Source organism: Lampetra fluviatilis, chromosome 59 (genome assembly GCF_964198595.1).
Source record: "Lampetra fluviatilis chromosome 59, kcLamFluv1.1, whole genome shotgun sequence".
NCBI lineage: Eukaryota > Metazoa > Chordata > Hyperoartia > Petromyzontiformes > Petromyzontidae > Lampetra > Lampetra fluviatilis.
In genome coordinates, this window is record NC_136333.1 from 685,577 (window position 1) to 704,040 (window position 18,464).

General features: G+C 55.6%; 1 protein-coding gene across 2 annotated transcripts in view; it reads right to left on the reverse strand.

Moving 5' to 3' along the window:
• Positions 1-1,275: 1,275 nt before the first annotated feature.
• TICRR (TOPBP1 interacting checkpoint and replication regulator) overlaps positions 1,276-18,464 on the reverse strand; it is a 33,506-nt gene continuing 16,317 nt past the window's right edge. Inside the window, exons 9-17 of one of the 2 annotated variants that reach the window (XM_078880778.1) lie at positions 17,877-17,984; positions 16,350-16,440; positions 14,918-14,988; positions 11,985-12,137; positions 10,413-10,564; positions 8,014-9,639; positions 6,643-7,498; positions 3,570-3,683; positions 1,276-2,305 (exon numbers count right to left, since the gene is read on the reverse strand). In XM_078880778.1, coding sequence (XP_078736904.1) covers positions 2,187-2,305; positions 3,570-3,683; positions 6,643-7,498; positions 8,014-9,639; positions 10,413-10,564; positions 11,985-12,137; positions 14,918-14,988; positions 16,350-16,440; positions 17,877-17,984 — 3,290 coding nt within the window. In that variant the 3' untranslated portion in view covers positions 1,276-2,186. Of the gene's footprint in view, positions 2,309-3,569; positions 3,684-6,642; positions 7,499-8,013; positions 9,640-10,412; positions 10,565-11,984; positions 12,138-14,917; positions 14,989-16,349; positions 16,441-17,876; positions 17,985-18,464 lie in introns of both variants that reach the window. The other variant, XM_078880777.1, reaches the window with a different exon arrangement.

The window sequence follows — 18,464 nt, forward strand, 5'->3', positions numbered from 1 at the left end:
CTATGGGTAGTGTTGAGTCTATGGGTAGTGTTGAGTCTATGGGCAGTGTTGAGTCTATCGGTAGTGTTGATTCTATGGGTAGTGTTGAGTCTATGGGTAGTGTTGAGTCTATTGGTAGTGTTGAGTATATGGGCAGTGTTGAGTCTATCGGTAGTGTTGAGTCTATTGGTAGTGTTGAGTATATGGGCAGTGTTGAGTCTATGGGTAGTGTTGAGTCTATGGGTAGTGTTGAGTCTATGGGCAGTGTTGAGTCTATTGGTAGTGTTGAGTATATGGGCAGTGTTGAGTCTATCGGTAGTGTTGATTCTATGGGTAGTGTTGAGTCTATGGGTAGTGTTGAGTCTATGGGCAGTGTTGAGTCTATGGGTTAGTGTTGAGTCTATGGTGGAGTGTTGAGTCTATGGGCAGTGTTGAGTCTATGGGCAGTGTTGAGTCTATGGGCAGTGTTGAGTCTATGGGTAGTGTTGAGTCTATGGGCAGTGTTGAGTCTATGGGCAGTGTTGAGTCTATGGGTAGTGTTGAGACTGGGTAGTGTTGAGTCTATGGGCAGTGTTGAGTCTATGGGTAGTGTTGAGTCTATGGGCAGTGTTGAGTCTATGGGTAGTGTTGAGTCTATGGGTAGTGTTGAGTCTATGGGTAGTGTTGAGTCTATGGGTAGTGTTGAGTCTATGGGTAGTGTTGAGTCTATGGGTAGTGTTGAGTCTATGGGTAGTGTTGAGTCTATGGGTAGTGTTGAGTCTATTGGCTGTGTTGAGTCTATGGGTAGTGTTGAGTCTATGGGTAGTGTTGAGCCTATGGGTAGTGTTGAGTCTATGGGTAGTGTTGAGTCTATGGGTAGTGTTGAGTCTATGGGTAGTGTTGAGTCTATGGGTAGTGTTGAGTCTATGGGTAGTGTTGAGTCTATGGGCAGTGTTGAGTCTATGGGTAGTGTTGAGTCTATGGGTAGTGTTGAGTCTATGGGTAGTGTGTGTATGTTGAACTTGTTTTGCACCGTACGTAGCCAACCACGCTAATCGGAGGTGCGTGGGGGGGGACAGACTAAACGCAACAACCAAGCGGTTCTAAAGAAATGAGTTTTCAATTGAGAAACTAAGATAGCTGGCCACCTTCACAATCTGTGGTGAACTCTGCTGTCCCATCCCACCGTGAGCCGCCAACCCCGAGTCACAACGGCGGGGGCAAGGGGGGTGCGGGGAGAGAGGAGGGGGGACGTGACGCTGTTTCAGCGGAGGTCCGATGCTGTGGACGTTTTACACGGCGGCAGGACAGGCGGGGGAAATGTCACTTTTTTATTCATAAAAATAAAACTCTCCACTCGGCACACGGCAGTGGCGCTCCGAGAGCAAGGCCCACGCGGCGCCGGTGAGGACGCCCCGAGGAACGCGTCCATCTTCTCCAAACGCAACGACAACAACCACGACAACGACAACCACGACAACAACGACAAAAACAACCACGACAACAACGACGACAACGACGACAACAACGACAACAACCACGACAACAATAAAAAAAATTGCACAGTTGATTGGTTCGAGCGCTTGCCAGCCCGACATCCACTGAACCCCCCAAGGTGACCTTTAACCCCCACCGCAAGTCCGCGACACAGCCACAGCTAAACCTTGCCAAGACGTGGGACCACAGCACCTTGGGACTGACGCCCAGAGACTGACGTCCAGCATTCTCCGAATGACGCACAGCACCCTGCGACGGATGCCGAGCAACCAGATGTACCAACCCTGCAGGCAAGGCGGCACTGTACAGCAAGCAAGGCACCCAGGAGTCACAAGAAGATGCCCAGCGACTGACGGCTTGTGAACTGAGACCCACGGCGTCACATCGCAGGAGGATCGTGGCAGGTAGTGGCGACGACCTGGGATACTTTAATCCAGCAGTGGACTGACCACTGCTGCTGATGATGACTAAAAGTACAGAGTACTTATTCTGTGAGAGTCTGCAGGTCTCTGTGAGTTGACGGATCTCTGCATGAGTCTCTGTGAGTTGACACGTCTCTGCACGAGTCTACGAGTCTCATCCTCAGTTCTCTGGGTGGACACCCGATACGGAGCCGGGCACCCCACTCAAGGTCGCTGTCCACAGCGACGCCAGCAGCGGTGCCACGGGGCAACGACCCCCCTCAGTGCGCGCCGTCTCGGCTGCTGGCGCCGCCGGCGTTGGTGCTGGCGTCAGCAGGGCAGCTTCCTCTTTCCGTATGTCCTGGCGCCGGGGCTTCGGTGCCGCACGGACGACAGCTCAGCTGGCGGAGACTCCTGGCTGCTGTTGCTGCTGCTGGTGGTGGCGCCACCTGCTGGGACGGATTCACGCTCATCAGCTGGGCACGGCTGGCTGCGTACGGTGCGAAAGAGGTTCAACATACATACTGCCCATAGACTCAACGCTGCCCATAGACTCAACGCTGCCCACAGACTCAACGCTACCCACAGACTCAACACTGCCCACAGACTCACCGCTGCCCATAGACTCAACGCTGCCCATAGACTCAATGCTGCCCACAGACTCAACGCTACCCACAGACTCAACACTGCCCACAGACTCAACACTGCCCACAGACTCAACACTGCCCACAGACTCAACACTGCCCATACTCAACACTGCCCATAGACTCAACGCTGCCCACAGACTCACCGCTGCCCACAGACTCAACGCTGCCCACAGACTCAACGCTGCCCACAGACTCAACGCTGCCCACAGACTCAACGCTACCCATAGACTCAACGCTGCCCATAGACTCAACACTGCCCATAAACTCAACACTGCCCATAGACTCAACACTGCCCATAGACTCAACACTGCCCATAGACTCAACGCTACCCATAGACTCAACGCTGCCCATAGACTCAACACTACCCGTAGACTCAACACTGCCCATAGACTCAACACTGCCCATAGACTCAACACTACCCATAGACTCAACACTACCCATAGACTCAACACTACCCATAGACTCAACGCTACCCATAGACTTAATGCTACCCATAGACTCACACCCCCCGGGGGTGCGAGATGCCCTTCTGGGGGTCGCGAAACATGGCCAGATTGTTTGTAGAAGGTAAATCATCGAAAACACTAATTTAGCACGAGCACATTAAGTATAAAACCCTATGTATTTATTAACATTAAACATGTTTGTAGCAAGTGAGATCCAAAGGGATGCAAGGCTGCAATAGAGGTTAACAACTGCTGCTCTAGTACATAGGGTGCTTCAAAATGGGACAAAATGGGATGATCGTTTTTAATGGAAACGGAACAGATAATAAAGACACTGTAACATGATAGCAAATGTCACGTTAACAGCTTCAAAAGCCAAAGCGTCTCCACTTGTTTGCCATCGTTGTCAACGCGTGGCCTGGAATCTTCTCCAGGTGGTCTCCAGAGCCTGGAGGCACATTTCTTGTGTTGCAAATTCTCAGAAGTTTTTACGTTTTTTTGAAGCACCCAGTCTAATATTATCTACTGTTCCGCTCGGTTTCAGGGTAGGGAGGAAGGGAGGGAGGGAGGAAGGAAGGGAGGGAGGGACCCCCTCCCGACCCCCCCCCCCCGTGGCTCACTGGGCTCCGTGGGAGGGGTAGAGGCGGCGCTCGCGAGGAGTGGGGGGGGACGGATGATAGGCGACTGCGTGAGCGCCAGGAGGCCGCGAGCCGACAGCTCCCGGTGTCTCCCTCCTGCCGGGACAATTGTGGCACAAATCAGAATGTTTATTCAGACCGCGGGAGGAATCCGATGAGCTATGAAGAACAAAGAGCTTATTTTTGCACATTCTTGCGTGCCATTATGTTTGTTGGTGTTGTGTTTAGTGTTTTAAATTTGTTTACTGAATGAAATTGGCATGAATATACAAATAGACAACAATATCCTATATTCTTGGTTCTTTCGGTAAAGTCACGTAGAAGGGAAATAATAAAATAATACAAATATTATACCGAAAGAACCAAGAATATGAATCCCTGCAGTCACGAAAGCTTTCAATCGAAACAATATCCTACTTTAAAAAGTTATTGTATTTACTGTAACGTACTCACTCCAATCGAGAAGACTCTGCATGGGGGTGATGGACACACGCGCAGTATTTTCATTGTTTAACTTGTATGCAATCTTCATTTGAAGCCTTCGTGACTGCAGGAATCCAAACTCTTTGGTTCTTTCGGTAAAGTCACGTGGGTAGAAAAATAATCGATCACGACGTTTCGATCGCAACACAAGCAATCGTCATCAGGTGGGACAACCACAGCAAGAAAAAACTGCTGAAGTAGGTGAGGTTATGATAATTGTTTTTTTACCCTTCTATCTGGCAACAAAACTGACACCTTTTTTACAAGGAGTCATGTTTGCATAGACCACAATACCTGCAGTCATAATGCAAACAAAAACAATACTCTGATCATTTATGCACTGTCCTTGAAGTTGATTAGTCCACACCCGAGACAGCTTTCCTTAGAGCCTAGTCTCACATGGGTTGGACCAGATCTGTTATGTGAGACTAGGCTCTAAGGAAAGCTGTCTCGGGTGTGGACCAATCAACTTCAAGGACAGTGCATACATTATCAGAGTATTGTTTTTTGTTTGCATTATGGCTGCAGGTATTGTGGTCTATGCAAACATGACTCCTTGTAAAAAAGGTGTCAGTTTTGTTGCCAGATAGAAGGGTAAAAAAACAATTATATTTTTTACTGGCAAATGAGGTTCCAATGGTGTAGGTGAGGTTATATAGTAGGCCTCGGCAGTAGGGGGGGGGGGGAGAAGGGGGGAAGGCAGATTGGAGATGCACAGAGAGAGAGAGAAAGACACACAGAGAGTCGGAAATAACAGGTGACATAGGCAGGTAGGATGGAAACATCACAACCAGTTAGGTAAAGTATTAACTGACTGTGATGTTTCCATCCTACCTGCCTATGTCACCTGTTATTTCCGACTCTCTGTGTGTCTCTCTCTCTCTCTGTGCATCTCTCTCCGATCTGCACCCCCTCCCCGTCTCTCTCCCCCCTACTGCCAAGGCCTACTATATACTACACTATACACTACACTATACACTACACTAGTATACACTACACTAGTATACACTACACTATACACTACACACTACAATACACTACACTATACACTACACTACTATACACTACACACTACTATACACTATACACTACACTCTACTATACACTACACTCTACTATACACTACACTATATACTACACTACACACTACACTACACACTACACTACACTATACACCACACTACACTATACACTACACTATACACTACAATACTACACACTACACTACCCTACTATACACTACACTATAAACTACACTACACACTACACTACTATACACTACACTACTATACACTACACTACAATACACTACAATACACTACACTACAATACACTACACTACTATACACTACACACTACACTACTATACACTACACACTACACTACTATACACTACAATACACTACACTACTATACACTACAATACACTACACTATAATACACTACAATACACACTACACTATACAACCCCGTGCCACGGCAGATCTCTCGCCCACTTCAGCAGTTGTTTCTTGCTGTGGTTGTCCCACCTGATGACGATTGCTCGTGTTGTGATCGAAACGTCGTGATCTGTTATTGTTCTAACTTGTATGTAGTGTATAATGTCCTGCATATAATACGTTACACTGAAATCAAATAAAGCTCCTATTTCGTCACGTACACGGTGCCGATCTCCGGCCTGGTACAGCCTTTGGAGCGGTTTTGCCGGATCGGTCCGTGACCGCCGGATACTGTTGGAAGCCAGATAATCACACACCAATGATCAACTGAGTGAGCGAGTGGACGTCAGCCCACGTAGCCCCCCCTCCCTCCCTCCCTCCCTCCCTCAGCAGGTGCAGGGCAGCAGCAACAACAACAACGAGTACCGCCCACGGCACGCACCGACGCACTTCACAGCCGGAGACGACGCGCGCCGGCCATCAAGTCGGGACCAGCGGCAGGCTGCCGAAAGCCCCGGGGGGAGTTGGCACCGCTGGTGACTGCGTCGATTCGCTCGTCCACGGAATGGCATGTGCATGGAGTATGACGGCGAATGAGACTGTCGTGAAGCTAAGACAAGGGCCACCTCCTCTTCTTTCGTGGGATCGACGGCTACGACCCCCTGTCATGTGCAGAATCACATTTAACCCGAACCAAAACCTACCCTAGACTAACCCTTAACCTTAGACTTAAACCCAACCTAACCTTCAATTCAACCTTAAATTTAACTTAACCCCAAACTAAACTCTCAATTAAACCTTCCCATAAACTAACCCTAACCTTAAATACAACGGAAACTAACCCCAAACTAAACACTACATTAAACCTAACCCAACTAACCTTAGCCTAACCCATCACCTGTTTTCCAACGGGGCTGCTGCTGCAATGGATGCTGCTGGTTTGGCCAAATTCCAATTCACACAGCGTGGGACGGAGGGCGGAGGAGTGTCCCAGCAGGGTGGGGTGGGCAGTGACCCAGACAGATTTCAGAACCCATCGGCGCCTCGGCCGTCCCCTGGCCAATTCGTGCCAAGAGCCGTCGAGCAGCCGGCCAAGCCCCTGGTCCCCGTGCGCCGGCCCTCCTGGCACCCACCTGCGGGGCTCGAGAAGACGTTGTCGTCGCTGCCGCCGGCGGCACTGCCGGCGGTGGTGGTAAACGAGAAGGCGGCGCTCCCTCTCGGGGAGGACCAGCCCCGCTCCGTCTCCGAGCGCGGCCGCTTGGCCTCCTTCGGCGCCGCCCACGGCACCGCGGCGCCGCCGCCGCCGCCCTCCTCCTCCTCTTCCACCGGGGAAGAGAGGCAGCGGCCGGCTCGCCTCTTCCTGCCGGAGCCCAGGCCGAAGCCGGCGCCGCCGGAGCCGCCCCACCGAGAGCCCAGGCCATACCCGGCACCGCCGCTCCACCGGGCTCCCCACGCCGCCTCCCTCGGCGGGGAGCCGTCGGGCAGCGCAAACACGCCGTCCGCCTCCGCCGCGCCGAGCCCGCCGTCCCACGGCGCCGGCTTGAGTCCGGGGGCCGCGGGAGAAGCGCCGCCGCCCGCCCGCTTCTTGCGAGGCCACCGCCGGATGGCGGGACTCTGCGCGGGCGACGCGGCGCTCGCCGCGCCGCCGGCGCTCTGCGGGGGCGTGGAGGACGACGCGGGCGGCGTGAGCGCGTGGCAGATGCGAGTCTGCACGCGGCGCGGGCTCGGGGAGGCCGAGGCTCGGCGCGCGCGGCACGACGGCGGCGTGCGTTGATCCCCGGCCTCCGCCAGCCGCCGGTGCGACGAGTGCCGGCCGCAGCGGTGGCGCGATGCGGCGGCGGCGTCGCCGACCGGCGCCCGCGGTCGCTCCCGGCCGTCCTCGTTCAATCCCCACGAGCCGGCGCGCTTCAGCCGCGGCTCGAGCGGCCCCGAGCCCCGCGGCAGCAGCGCCGGCGGCGACGGCTCCTCCTCGTACTGGAGTCGAGCGTCCTGCCGGGGGCGGCACGAGCGGCAGGCGAACAACGCGAGTTACACGACCGCAATCGCCCGCGGCCAATCGACATTCAACGGCTTACCCAACCCCAGATCTGCCGCGTCGACTCGCGACCCTGCGATGCGGCAATGCACAGGGCTGGCACCGGCGTACGGGAGCCCATTTCGCAACTCCGTCTCCGCGGGGGGGACGTCCTCTAAGGCACGTTGCATTCCTTAGATCGGCGTGCAATAACTTCCAAGCAGACACATTCGTTGATGTCACAGCCTACCTAAAAAATAATCGTTTACAGTAGTCCCTCTGTTAACAGTGACATCGGTTAATGGTTTTTGTGGTTAATGTTTTGCCTCCCATAGGACTCCCCGTGGTTTCGACTGGTTCAAAAAATCTATCTACGTGACTTTATCGAAAGACCCAAAAAAATGTGAATTCCTGCAGTCACGAAAGCTTTAAGTCAAGACGAAATAATAGTTTAGTAAAACAGTAAACCCGGGGACGAGCGCGTCTCTACCTTGGTGGCGCTTGGGTGCCAGGCGCCAGCGGCCACCGCCGCCGGCGAGGATTGCAAGGCCTCGGCGCGCCGCTGCCTCCGGTCCACCGTGAGCCGCAGGGAGTAGCTGCCGCCGCCGCCAGGGGGGGTAAGAAGCGACGCCTGCGGCGAGGCCCACGGCGACGCCGGCAAGGTCTCCGCCGGCGCCCCGCCGGTGCCCGTCGCCTTTCGGCGCAGGCGCACGCCCACGCCCTCTCGCTTGCCACGCGGCGACGCCAGCTCCCACTCGGGTGACGCGAGGCTCCCGGCACCGGCGGGCGATGAGGAAAGCGTCGTCTCGTTCAACGCGTCGTCCTCCTCATCCTCCACATTATCCACATCCTCCTCATCCTCCACATCCTCCTCCTCGCTCCATCTCCCGCCTCTCGCAGCGTTTCTGGAAGCAAAACCATCCGGCTCCTGTCCACGTTCTGCCGCACCCCTTTCTGCCGCCCCGCGGTCGGCCGAGCCGCTCCTCCTGCCGTCTCCACGCGCCGTCTCCACGCGGCTTCCAGCGCCAGCGCCCCCTCCGCTCGGGCACCTCCCGGGAGACCTCCCGGGAGACCTCCCGGGAAACATCCCGGGAGGTCTCCTGGGAGACCTCCTGGGAGACCTCCTGATCTCCGGTGCTGGCGCCCGTGACGCCGTCCCAACTCCGTGCTCCGGCACGCGTGGAGGCGCCGGCGGCGATTCCCGCGAGCCCCTCGCGAGCGTCTTGCCGGCGCCGGCGTCGCCTCCGAGCGGCGCTGGCGGTCGTCCCTTTGGCCTCTCGTCGCGCCCCTCTCCGACTCCGCCGGGGAACTCCGGCGGAAGCGCCAGCTGCCTCTTGGCCGGGGTCATCAGGGGCGAGCGCAGCAGGTCCGAGCACTCGCTGCGCGTCCGCGGCAAGCACCGAGCCGGCGCCCGCCTCCCGCCGGCGCCGGCGGTCGCCGACGGTGGCGGCGTTGCCAACGTGTCCTTTCCTCCGGGAGACTGGCGTGGACGCGTCCAGGGGACGACACCGCGCTCCATCGACACGGCGCGAGGGGTGCGTGGGGTGAGAGGGGTACGAGGGGTGCGAGGGGTGCGTGGGGTACAAGGGGTACGAGGAGTGCGAGGGGTCCTTGCCACGTGCCCCACACCAGGGGCCTCGGGGGTTCCAGGAACGTGACCGCTGCGAGGAGTCCGGGGCGTGGGGGTCAGGCGGCGGGGCAATCTTGTAGAGGACACGGGGGTCCCGGGGGTCCCCGGGGTGCAGGGGAAGCCTCGCGAGAACCGGGGGCTGCGGCAGGGGGGCGGCGTGCCGGGCGGGACGCGCGCCGGGCCCTCGCCGCCGCCGCCGTCGCGCCCCGGCGCCCGCGTTGGCGTGCGGGGGCTGCGTGACCGCGGCGGCGGCTCCGTCGTCGTCGTCGTCGTCGAGCTCGATTCGAACCGCACTTTGGAGGGAGTGCGGCGCGTGCGCCGGCTCCTGGCGGCGCTGGCGCGCGGGGGGCCGGAGGGGGCGGCGGACGGCCGCGGCGGAGGGGAAAGGCGCGGCCCAGTCGTGGCGGCGGCGCTGGCGCTCGACGGGGCGAAGAGGCGGCGCGACAGCTTCGAGGGGCTGCGCACGCGGCCCGAGAGGGCGCCGTCCTGCGGAGAGCGCCGGCCCCGCGGCACGAGCGGACGGAGACCGGGGGGGGGGGGGGGGAGGGGTACAGAAGCGGCGTTCTGGTGAGTGCGCTGCTTAATCACGTCACTGTGGCGCCGTTTAATCAGCACCACGCCCGGCCACCTTTGTCTCTCCAATGCCGATGTGGGTTGGCTACATACGCTACGAAATAAATTCAACATACATAAACACGTATACACCGCACCACGTCCTCATTTAAGGCAGAGTCAACCGAGAAAAGGCCCAAGATTGGTTCATACAATCGTCAATGGTGTTAGTTGGGAACGGGAATGGAACTCAGGTCGCCAGGCTCAGAGCTCCTTCCTCCCGCACCTCCGATTAGCACGGTTGGCTACGTACGTATCATCACGTCACTATGGAGCCGTTTAAAATACGAATGTTCATGGGCCCAATAGCAGATATTGGGACCAAATAAAGTAGCCAAACATTGGTCCAACCGATGTATTGACATGACGGGTGAATTATTTGATAGCTCCACTCATTTCAAATTGGTATCAAACACTTCACTTATCGTCGGTCACACAAAGAAACCGCGACCGCAATGAGCGTTGCCACCGCAGGTGTTAGCGACGAGCGGGGCACCTGCCCTGGGCTCATCGACTTGCTGTGGTGGTGCTACCACAGCGGCGACCAAGGCATCGCGACGCGGCGCGGCTGAAGCTCACGGCCGTGCGTCCCCCCCCTGGCCGATCGCGCCGGACCCCCCACCCCCACCCCGCCCCCGCGGCCTCACCCGCTGGAAGGCCCCGCCGGCGAGATGCCGGGACGGCCGTGGGTCGGAGGCGATGGCGTCGGGGCTCTGCTGGGTCGCCGCAAACAGCAGCTTGCGTGGAGACGGAGCTGCGGAGGAGGAGGCGGCGGCCTTATGCGGCGACGTGGAGCGGTCTGAAAATCACAGGCGGCACGCTCAGACGCGGCACTCTGAGACGTGACACACGCAGACGCAGCAGACATGGCACTCTGAGACGTGACACACGCAGACGCGGCAGACGTGGCACTCTGAGACGTGGCACTCTGAGACGTGGCACACGCAGACGCAGCAGACGTGGCACTCTGAGACGTGGTACTCTGAGACGTGACACACGCAGACGCGGCAGACGTGGCACTCTGAGACGTGGCACTCTGAGACATGGCACTCTGAGACGTGGCACACGCAGACGCAGCAGACGTGGCACTCTGAGACGTGACACACGCAGACGCGGCAGACATGGCACTCTGAGACGTGACACACGCAGACGCGGCAGACGTGGCACTCTGAGACGTGGCACTCTGAGACGTGGCACACGCAGCAGACGTGGCACTCTGAGACGTGGCACTCTGAGACGTGACACACGCAGACGCGGCAGACGTGGCACTCTGAGACGTGGCACTCTGAGACGTGGCACACGCAGACGCAGCAGACGTGGCACTCTGAGACGTGGCACTCTGAGACGTGGCACTCTGAGACGTGGCACACGCAGACGCAGCAGACGTGGCACTCTGAGACGTGGCACTCTGAGACGTGGCACTCTGAAACGTGGCACTCTGAGACGTGGCACTCTGAGACGTGGCACTCTGAGACGTGGCACACGCAGACGCAGCAGACGTGGCACTCTGAGACGCGGCACTCTGAGACGCGGTATACGCAGCAGACGTGGCACTCTGAGACGCGGCACTCTGAGACGTGGCACTCCGAGACGCGGTATACGCAGCAGACGTGGCACTCTGAGACGTGGCACTCCGAGACGCGGTATACGCAGCAGACGTGGCACTCTGAGACGCGGCAGACGCGGCACTCTGAGACACGGCACTCTGCGACGTGGTACTCTGAGACGTGGTATACGCGGCAGACGCGGCACTCTGAGACGCGGCAGACGCGGCACTCTAAACGCGGCACACGCAGACGCAGCAGACGCGGCACGGGTTTCCTCCGGGTTCTCTGGTTTCATCCCACAGCTAAACCCACACACACACACAGTGCAACCGGTATTGGACAAAACATCCCCATGCTGAAAAATGTCCTGCAAATTACTCAATTGAAATCACACGCAACAACAGCAGCAAACCTGGCAAAAAGCCCTCGTCAAAAAGAGTCTTGATTCGTGAATAAACGAGCAGAATGAGGATAATAACAATCTCAAGATGCTGATGGCCGTTTGGCAACCGTAGTTTGTCTTGTCACTTTTAGTCGCCAAGAGGAATTCGTGGCAGGACAGCGGGAAGGAGGCGGTGGCCTTTTGCGAAGGCTCCTCATCCAGCAGCGGATTAACCACGGCTGACGATGACGCCGACGGGCAGTTGCCGTAACCCCCGACCCACCACCCACCTCTGCCGGCCTGGCTGCCCTGCGTAGCGGCGGCGGCGGCCTCCTGCGTTGAGACGGAGGCGGCGGCACGAGAGAGCGGCTGAGAGGCGGCGTAGAAGGAGGAGCGGCGCGAGTGGAGCCGCGGGCTGCGGCGCACATCCTGGGTCCCCGCGGCTGCAAAGCACACCCAGCGTCGTCGTCGTCATCACGGTCGTCGTCGTCAACGCCATCGTCATCAGCAACACCATCATCATCATCATCACGGTCGTCATCGTCAACGCCATCGTCATCAGCAACACCACCATCATCATCACGGTCATCATCGTCAACGCCATCGTCATCAGCAACGCCATCATCATCACGGTCATCGTCGTCAACGCCATCATCATCAGCAACACCATCATCATCACGGTCATCATCGTCAACGCCATCGTCATCAGCAACGCCATCGTCATCACGGTCATCATCGTCAACGCCATCGTCATCAGCAACACCATCATCACGGTCATCATCGTCAACGCCATCATCATCAGCAACGCCATCGTCATCACGGTCATCATCGTCAACGCCATCGTCATCAGCAACACCATCATCATCACGGTCATCATCGTCAACGCCATCGTCATCAGCAACACCATCATCATCACGGTCATCGTCGTCAACGCCATCATCATCAGCAACACCATCATCATCACGGTCATCATCGTCAACGCCATCGTCATCAGCAACGCCATCGTCATCACGGTCATCATCGTCAACGCCATCGTCATCAGCAACACCGTCATCATCACGGTCGTCATCGTCAACGCCATCATCATCAGCAACACCATCATCATCACGGTCATCATCGTCAACGCCATCGTCATCAGCAACGCCATCGTCATCACGGTCATCATCGTCAACGCCATCGTCATCAGCAACACCATCATTGTCAACACCATCATCGTCACGGTCATCGTCGTCAACGCCATCGTCATCAGCAACACCATCATCATCACGGTCATCATCGTCAATGCCATCGTCATCAGCAACACCATCATCACGGTCATCATCGTCAACGCCATCGTCATCAGCAACGCCATCGTCATCACGGTCATCATCGTCAACGCCATCGTCATCAGCAACACCAACATCATCACCATCATCGTCAACGCCATCGTCATCACGGTCGTCATCATCAACGCCATCGTCATCAGCAACACCATCATCATCACCATCATCGTCAATGCTATCGTCATCAGCAACACCATCATCATCACCATCATCGTCAATGCCATCATCGCCGTCAATGCCATCACCAGAAACAAGATTGTCACAATGATCATCATCGTCAACGTCATCGTCAATGCTATCGTCACCAAAAACACGATTGTCATCACGATCATCGTTGTCATCAACACCATCGTCGTCATCAACACCATCGTCACCAGCAACACCATCGTCATCACTATTATCATCAACACCATCATCGTCATTGTTGACATCAACATTCATCGTAAACACCTTTTACACCACCAACACCACCATCAACAACAACACTACCACCACATGACAACACTGTGACAACATTGCATCATGACGTATCAATCACCACCGCCACATAAACCATCACCGCCACCACAATAACCATCACCACATTAACCATCACCACCACCACATTAACCATCACCACATTAACCATCACCACATTAACCATCACCACCACATTAACCATCACCACCACATTAACCATCACCACATTAACCATCACCGCCACCACAATAACCATCATCACCACCACATTAACCACCACCACATTAACCACCACAACCACATTAACCACCACCACCACATTAACCATCACTATCACTTTAACCATCACCACCACAACCACATTAACCATCACCACCACTTTAACCATCACCACCACCACTCTAACCATCACCACCACCACATTAACCATCAGCACCACCACCACCACATTAACCATCAGCACCACCACCACATTAACCATCACCACCACCACCACTTTAACCATCACCACCACCACCACTTTAACCATCACCACCACATTAACCATCACCACCCACCACCAACCACCACCACTTTAACCATCACCACCACCACATTAACCATCACCACCACCACCACCACCACTTTAACCATCACCACCACATTAACCATCACCACATTAACCATCACCACCCACCACCACCACCACATTAACCATCACCACCACATTAACCATCACTACATTAACCATCACCACCACCACATTAACAACCACCACCACCAACACATTAACCATCACCACCACTGCCACATTAACCATCACCACATTAACCATCACCACATTAACCATCACCATCACCACCACATTAACCACCACCACCAACACATTAACCATCACCACCACCGCCACATTAACCATCACCACATTAACCATCACCATCACCACCACCGCCACATTAACCATCACCACCACCACATTAACCATCACCACCACCACTTTAACCATCACCACCACCACCACCACATTAACCATCACCACATTAACCATCACCACCCACCACCACCACCACATTAACCATCACCACCACCACATTAACCATCACCACCACATTAACCATCACCACATTAACCATCACCATCACCACCACCACCACATTAACCACCACCACCAACACATTAACCATCACCACCACTGCCACATTAACCATCACCACCACATTAACCATTACCACATTAACCATCACCATCACCACATTAACCATCACCATCACCACATTAACCACCACCACCAACACATTAACCATCACCACCACCGCCACATTAACCATCACCACATCAACCATCACCATCACCACCACCGCCACATTAACCATCACCACCACCACATTAACCATCACCACCACCACATTAACCATCTCTACATCAACCACCACCGCCAGCAGCGGCACGGCCCCTGTGCGCACCTCGGTGGAGAGGCTTGCACGGAGACTCCTGCACCACGGTGACGCTGGTGCCGTCGCACGCACCATGCTCCCTACGCACACGCAAAGACAAAGATCCCCGTATAGCCTTAACACACTGTTGGGGCAAGTGCTGTTAGCGAGCACCTATGAAGGCCGGCACGGCACACGAGGGGATTGGTGGTCAGCCCCACGCCTGGCCGCCTTTGTCTCCCCAGTGGCGATGTTTACACACCGCACCAGGTACTCATTTGAGGCTGAGTCGACCTAGGGGAGGTCCAGGACCGGTTCAGATAATCGTCACTGGTGTTGGCCATGAGCAGGAATGGAATTCGGGGTTTAAACTAAACTATGTTTTAACACGTAGGCTTTCGCGACCAATATCATCTATAATAGGGTTTTTTTTGTTGGGTTAGATCGTGTAATTTGTCTGGCTGTCGCCTGATGAAGCTAGTTGTAATTACGGCGAAACGTCGTACTCAAGATTGTAAATGTTGTGGCTTGGCTCTCCAACACACCGGTTAGTGCTGTACTAGTGACGAATTGGCACGTTTACGTGACAACCTTTACTAGTTGGCTGTGTCGGGTGGTGGAAGCGGGGGGTTTAACAACACATTTATATAATTATACGCGATCTAACCCCCCAAAAAACGCTCTATTAAAGTGACCAGGTAAGGCCCACTGAGCTATGTAGCTTCTTTAAAAGCGACCTGGCTATCACAACTGACAGCTCAACGAAGGGGCTTCTCACGTTGAAATGTAGAACAGCCAGATACCGGATTACCCGGAGATAATTCCACGCGGCCACATGGAGAGCATGCCAACTCCAAATAAACAGCAGGCTTCAGGGTTGGGATCGAACCCACCGCCTCCTGCATACCAGGCGAGGTAGTTGCTTTTGTTTTGATTGCTATTTGCTTCATTGCCATAACTTCATCTCATTTTTTTCCTTTTGTCGTTTGTGAGACTCATCCTGGTCTCTGAAGATCTCACCTGTCAGTCTCTAGGCGGGCCTGTGGGTGTCTACGGGAGTCTGTGGGTCTCCGAGTCTGTGGGTCTCTACGTGAGTCTCTACGCGAGACTGTGGGTGTCTATGGGAGTCTGTGGGTCTCTATGCGAGATTGTGGGTGTCTACGCAAGACTGTGGGTCTCTACGGGAGTCTGTGGGTCTGTACGCGAGACTGTGGGTGTCTTCGCGAGACTGTGGGTCTCAGAGTCTGTGGGTCTCTACGTGAGTCTGTGGGTCTCTACGTGAGTCTGTGGGTCTCTACGTGAGTCTGTGGGTCTCTCCGTGAGTCTCTACGTGAGTCTGTGGGTCTCTCCGTGAGTCTCTACATGAGTCTGTGGGTCTCTACGTGAGTCTGTGGGTCTCTACGTGAGTCTGTGGGTCTCTGTGAGGCTGATGGAGCCCCGGTGGGTGATGCAGGGCGCCCACCTGCCCTTAACCTGCGCCTTGAGCAGCCGTTGGGAGCACTGCTTGTGCGACGGCGTCTCCGCCACCTGCCGCGTCAGCAGCTTCACAGCGCCTGCAGAGACAAAGATCCCCCTGTAGCCTTAACAGGGTGTTGGGGCAAGTGCTATAAAACTTAAAAACTAGTTTTATTTTACCAGGTAAGGTCCACTGAGCTGCTATGTAGCTCTTTGTCAGAAACGACCCGGCCGTCACTCAACGAAGTGGCTTCCCACGTGGAAATGTATAGCAGCCAAATACTCGAAACGCGTGATGTTGATTATTAATGTGGTGGGCAAAACAGGAGGACCTGGAGAAAAATCCACTCGATCACGGGGAGAGAGACATGCAGACTCCAAATATACAGCGTCAGGGTCGGGATCGAACCCACGACCTCCAGTCTACTGGAACGCCCCTTGCTTACCTTTCCTACACTTTGCACTCCGATCGTTTATTTTATTTTTGTTGTAACTTTCTGACCTGCCCTTATTGTGAGAAAGAGCTTCATAGTTCATCGGATTCGTCCCGTCTAAATAAAGATTCTGATTCTGATTACGAGGGGGTGGGTGGCCAGCGCCATGCCCGGCCGCCTTTGGCAACCCAGTGGCGATGTTTTACACACAGCACCAGGTACTCAATTGAGGCCGAGTCGACCTAGGTCAGGCCCAGGAACAGTTCATCTCATCATCACCAGTGTCGGCCGTGAGCAGGTATCCAACTCGAGTCACAGAGTTTGTAGCACAGCGCACGAACCGCTACACTACGGCTCCCCCCACACACAGGGTAGCACACACACACACGCACGCACACACACACACGCACGCACGCACACACGCACGCACGCACGCATGCACGCGGGGGCGTGTCATTTGTTGCAGAGGTTCGTGGTTCTAATCCGGCAGGCCGCCCTGGTTATTACCGGGGTATATCCGCAACGCTGGATTCCAGGCCACGTGCGTAGCCACCACCGCCGGGGCCTTTGAATCCTCTCCCGTTCCGAGATGACTAAGTTGCAGGGTGGCGGTCACCGCTGTGTCTCGGAATGTGCGAGCGGTTTGGTGTTCATTTTATTTAGAGGCGTAGTCATGCCCCGTTGTTTTTAAAGACGTTGTTAATCATCGTAGAGAACCGTAGTGACACAACCGCCACACTACGATAGTCAGCGCCAAACTGTGCCACACGCCCTCCAGCATGGCCTTGTGGGAGCCGTTACGATGACGCACACGTGTACATCGGAACGGAATCGGAAGAACTCCACGTACACCATCGCTACAGGAGAGGGTTGAGCTCTCATCCCAACCATCTCCCATGTTCCTGGGCTCTCCCTCTCCCTCCACCAATCCCACGACCCCCTCAACTCGCGCTGCTCAAACCGAACTTTAAGGAACATGGGCTGCGGTTCTCTTCTTTCGAACTCTGCTGTCCGGTCAGGTTCAATCGCCCGCCCCGCTCAAACAAGTTTAAATGTTAACGTACAATTGGGGTAGGCATCACCGACGACCCGTACGTTACCTCTCGAGGAGCCGGGGCGTCCGTGCTGCTGCTGGGAGCGCGGCCGCTTGCGCCCCGGCGAGCTGAGCTCCCGGCTGAACAGACTCCTGCGCACCTTGGTGGTGACATCTGGCGAGAGAGCGAGTGAGACGCGGCCACGTCAGCCTCGCCGTGGTGGGGGGGGGGGGGGAGCGGGGGTGGACAGCCGCACGGCAAACCACCCGCACCGGCGGCTCCGCCGAGCGTCACGATGAGGTGAACTGGGAATTAGTGAACGAGGGGTTTAGTGAACGAGGGGTTTAGTGAACGGAGAATGAGTTCACGGGGGATGAGTTCATGGGGGATGAGTTCACGGGGGGATGAGTTCATGGGGGGATGAGTTCATGGGGGGATGAGTTCACGGGGGATGAGTTCATGGGGGGATGAGTTCACGGGGGGATGAGTTCATGGGGGGATGAGTTCATGGGGGGATGAGTTCACGGGGGATGAGTTCATGGGGGGATGAGTTCACGGGGGATGAGTTCATGGGGGGATGAGTTCACGGGGGGATGAGTTCATGGGGGATGAGTTCATGGGGGGATGAGTTCACGGGGGGATGAGTTCATGGGG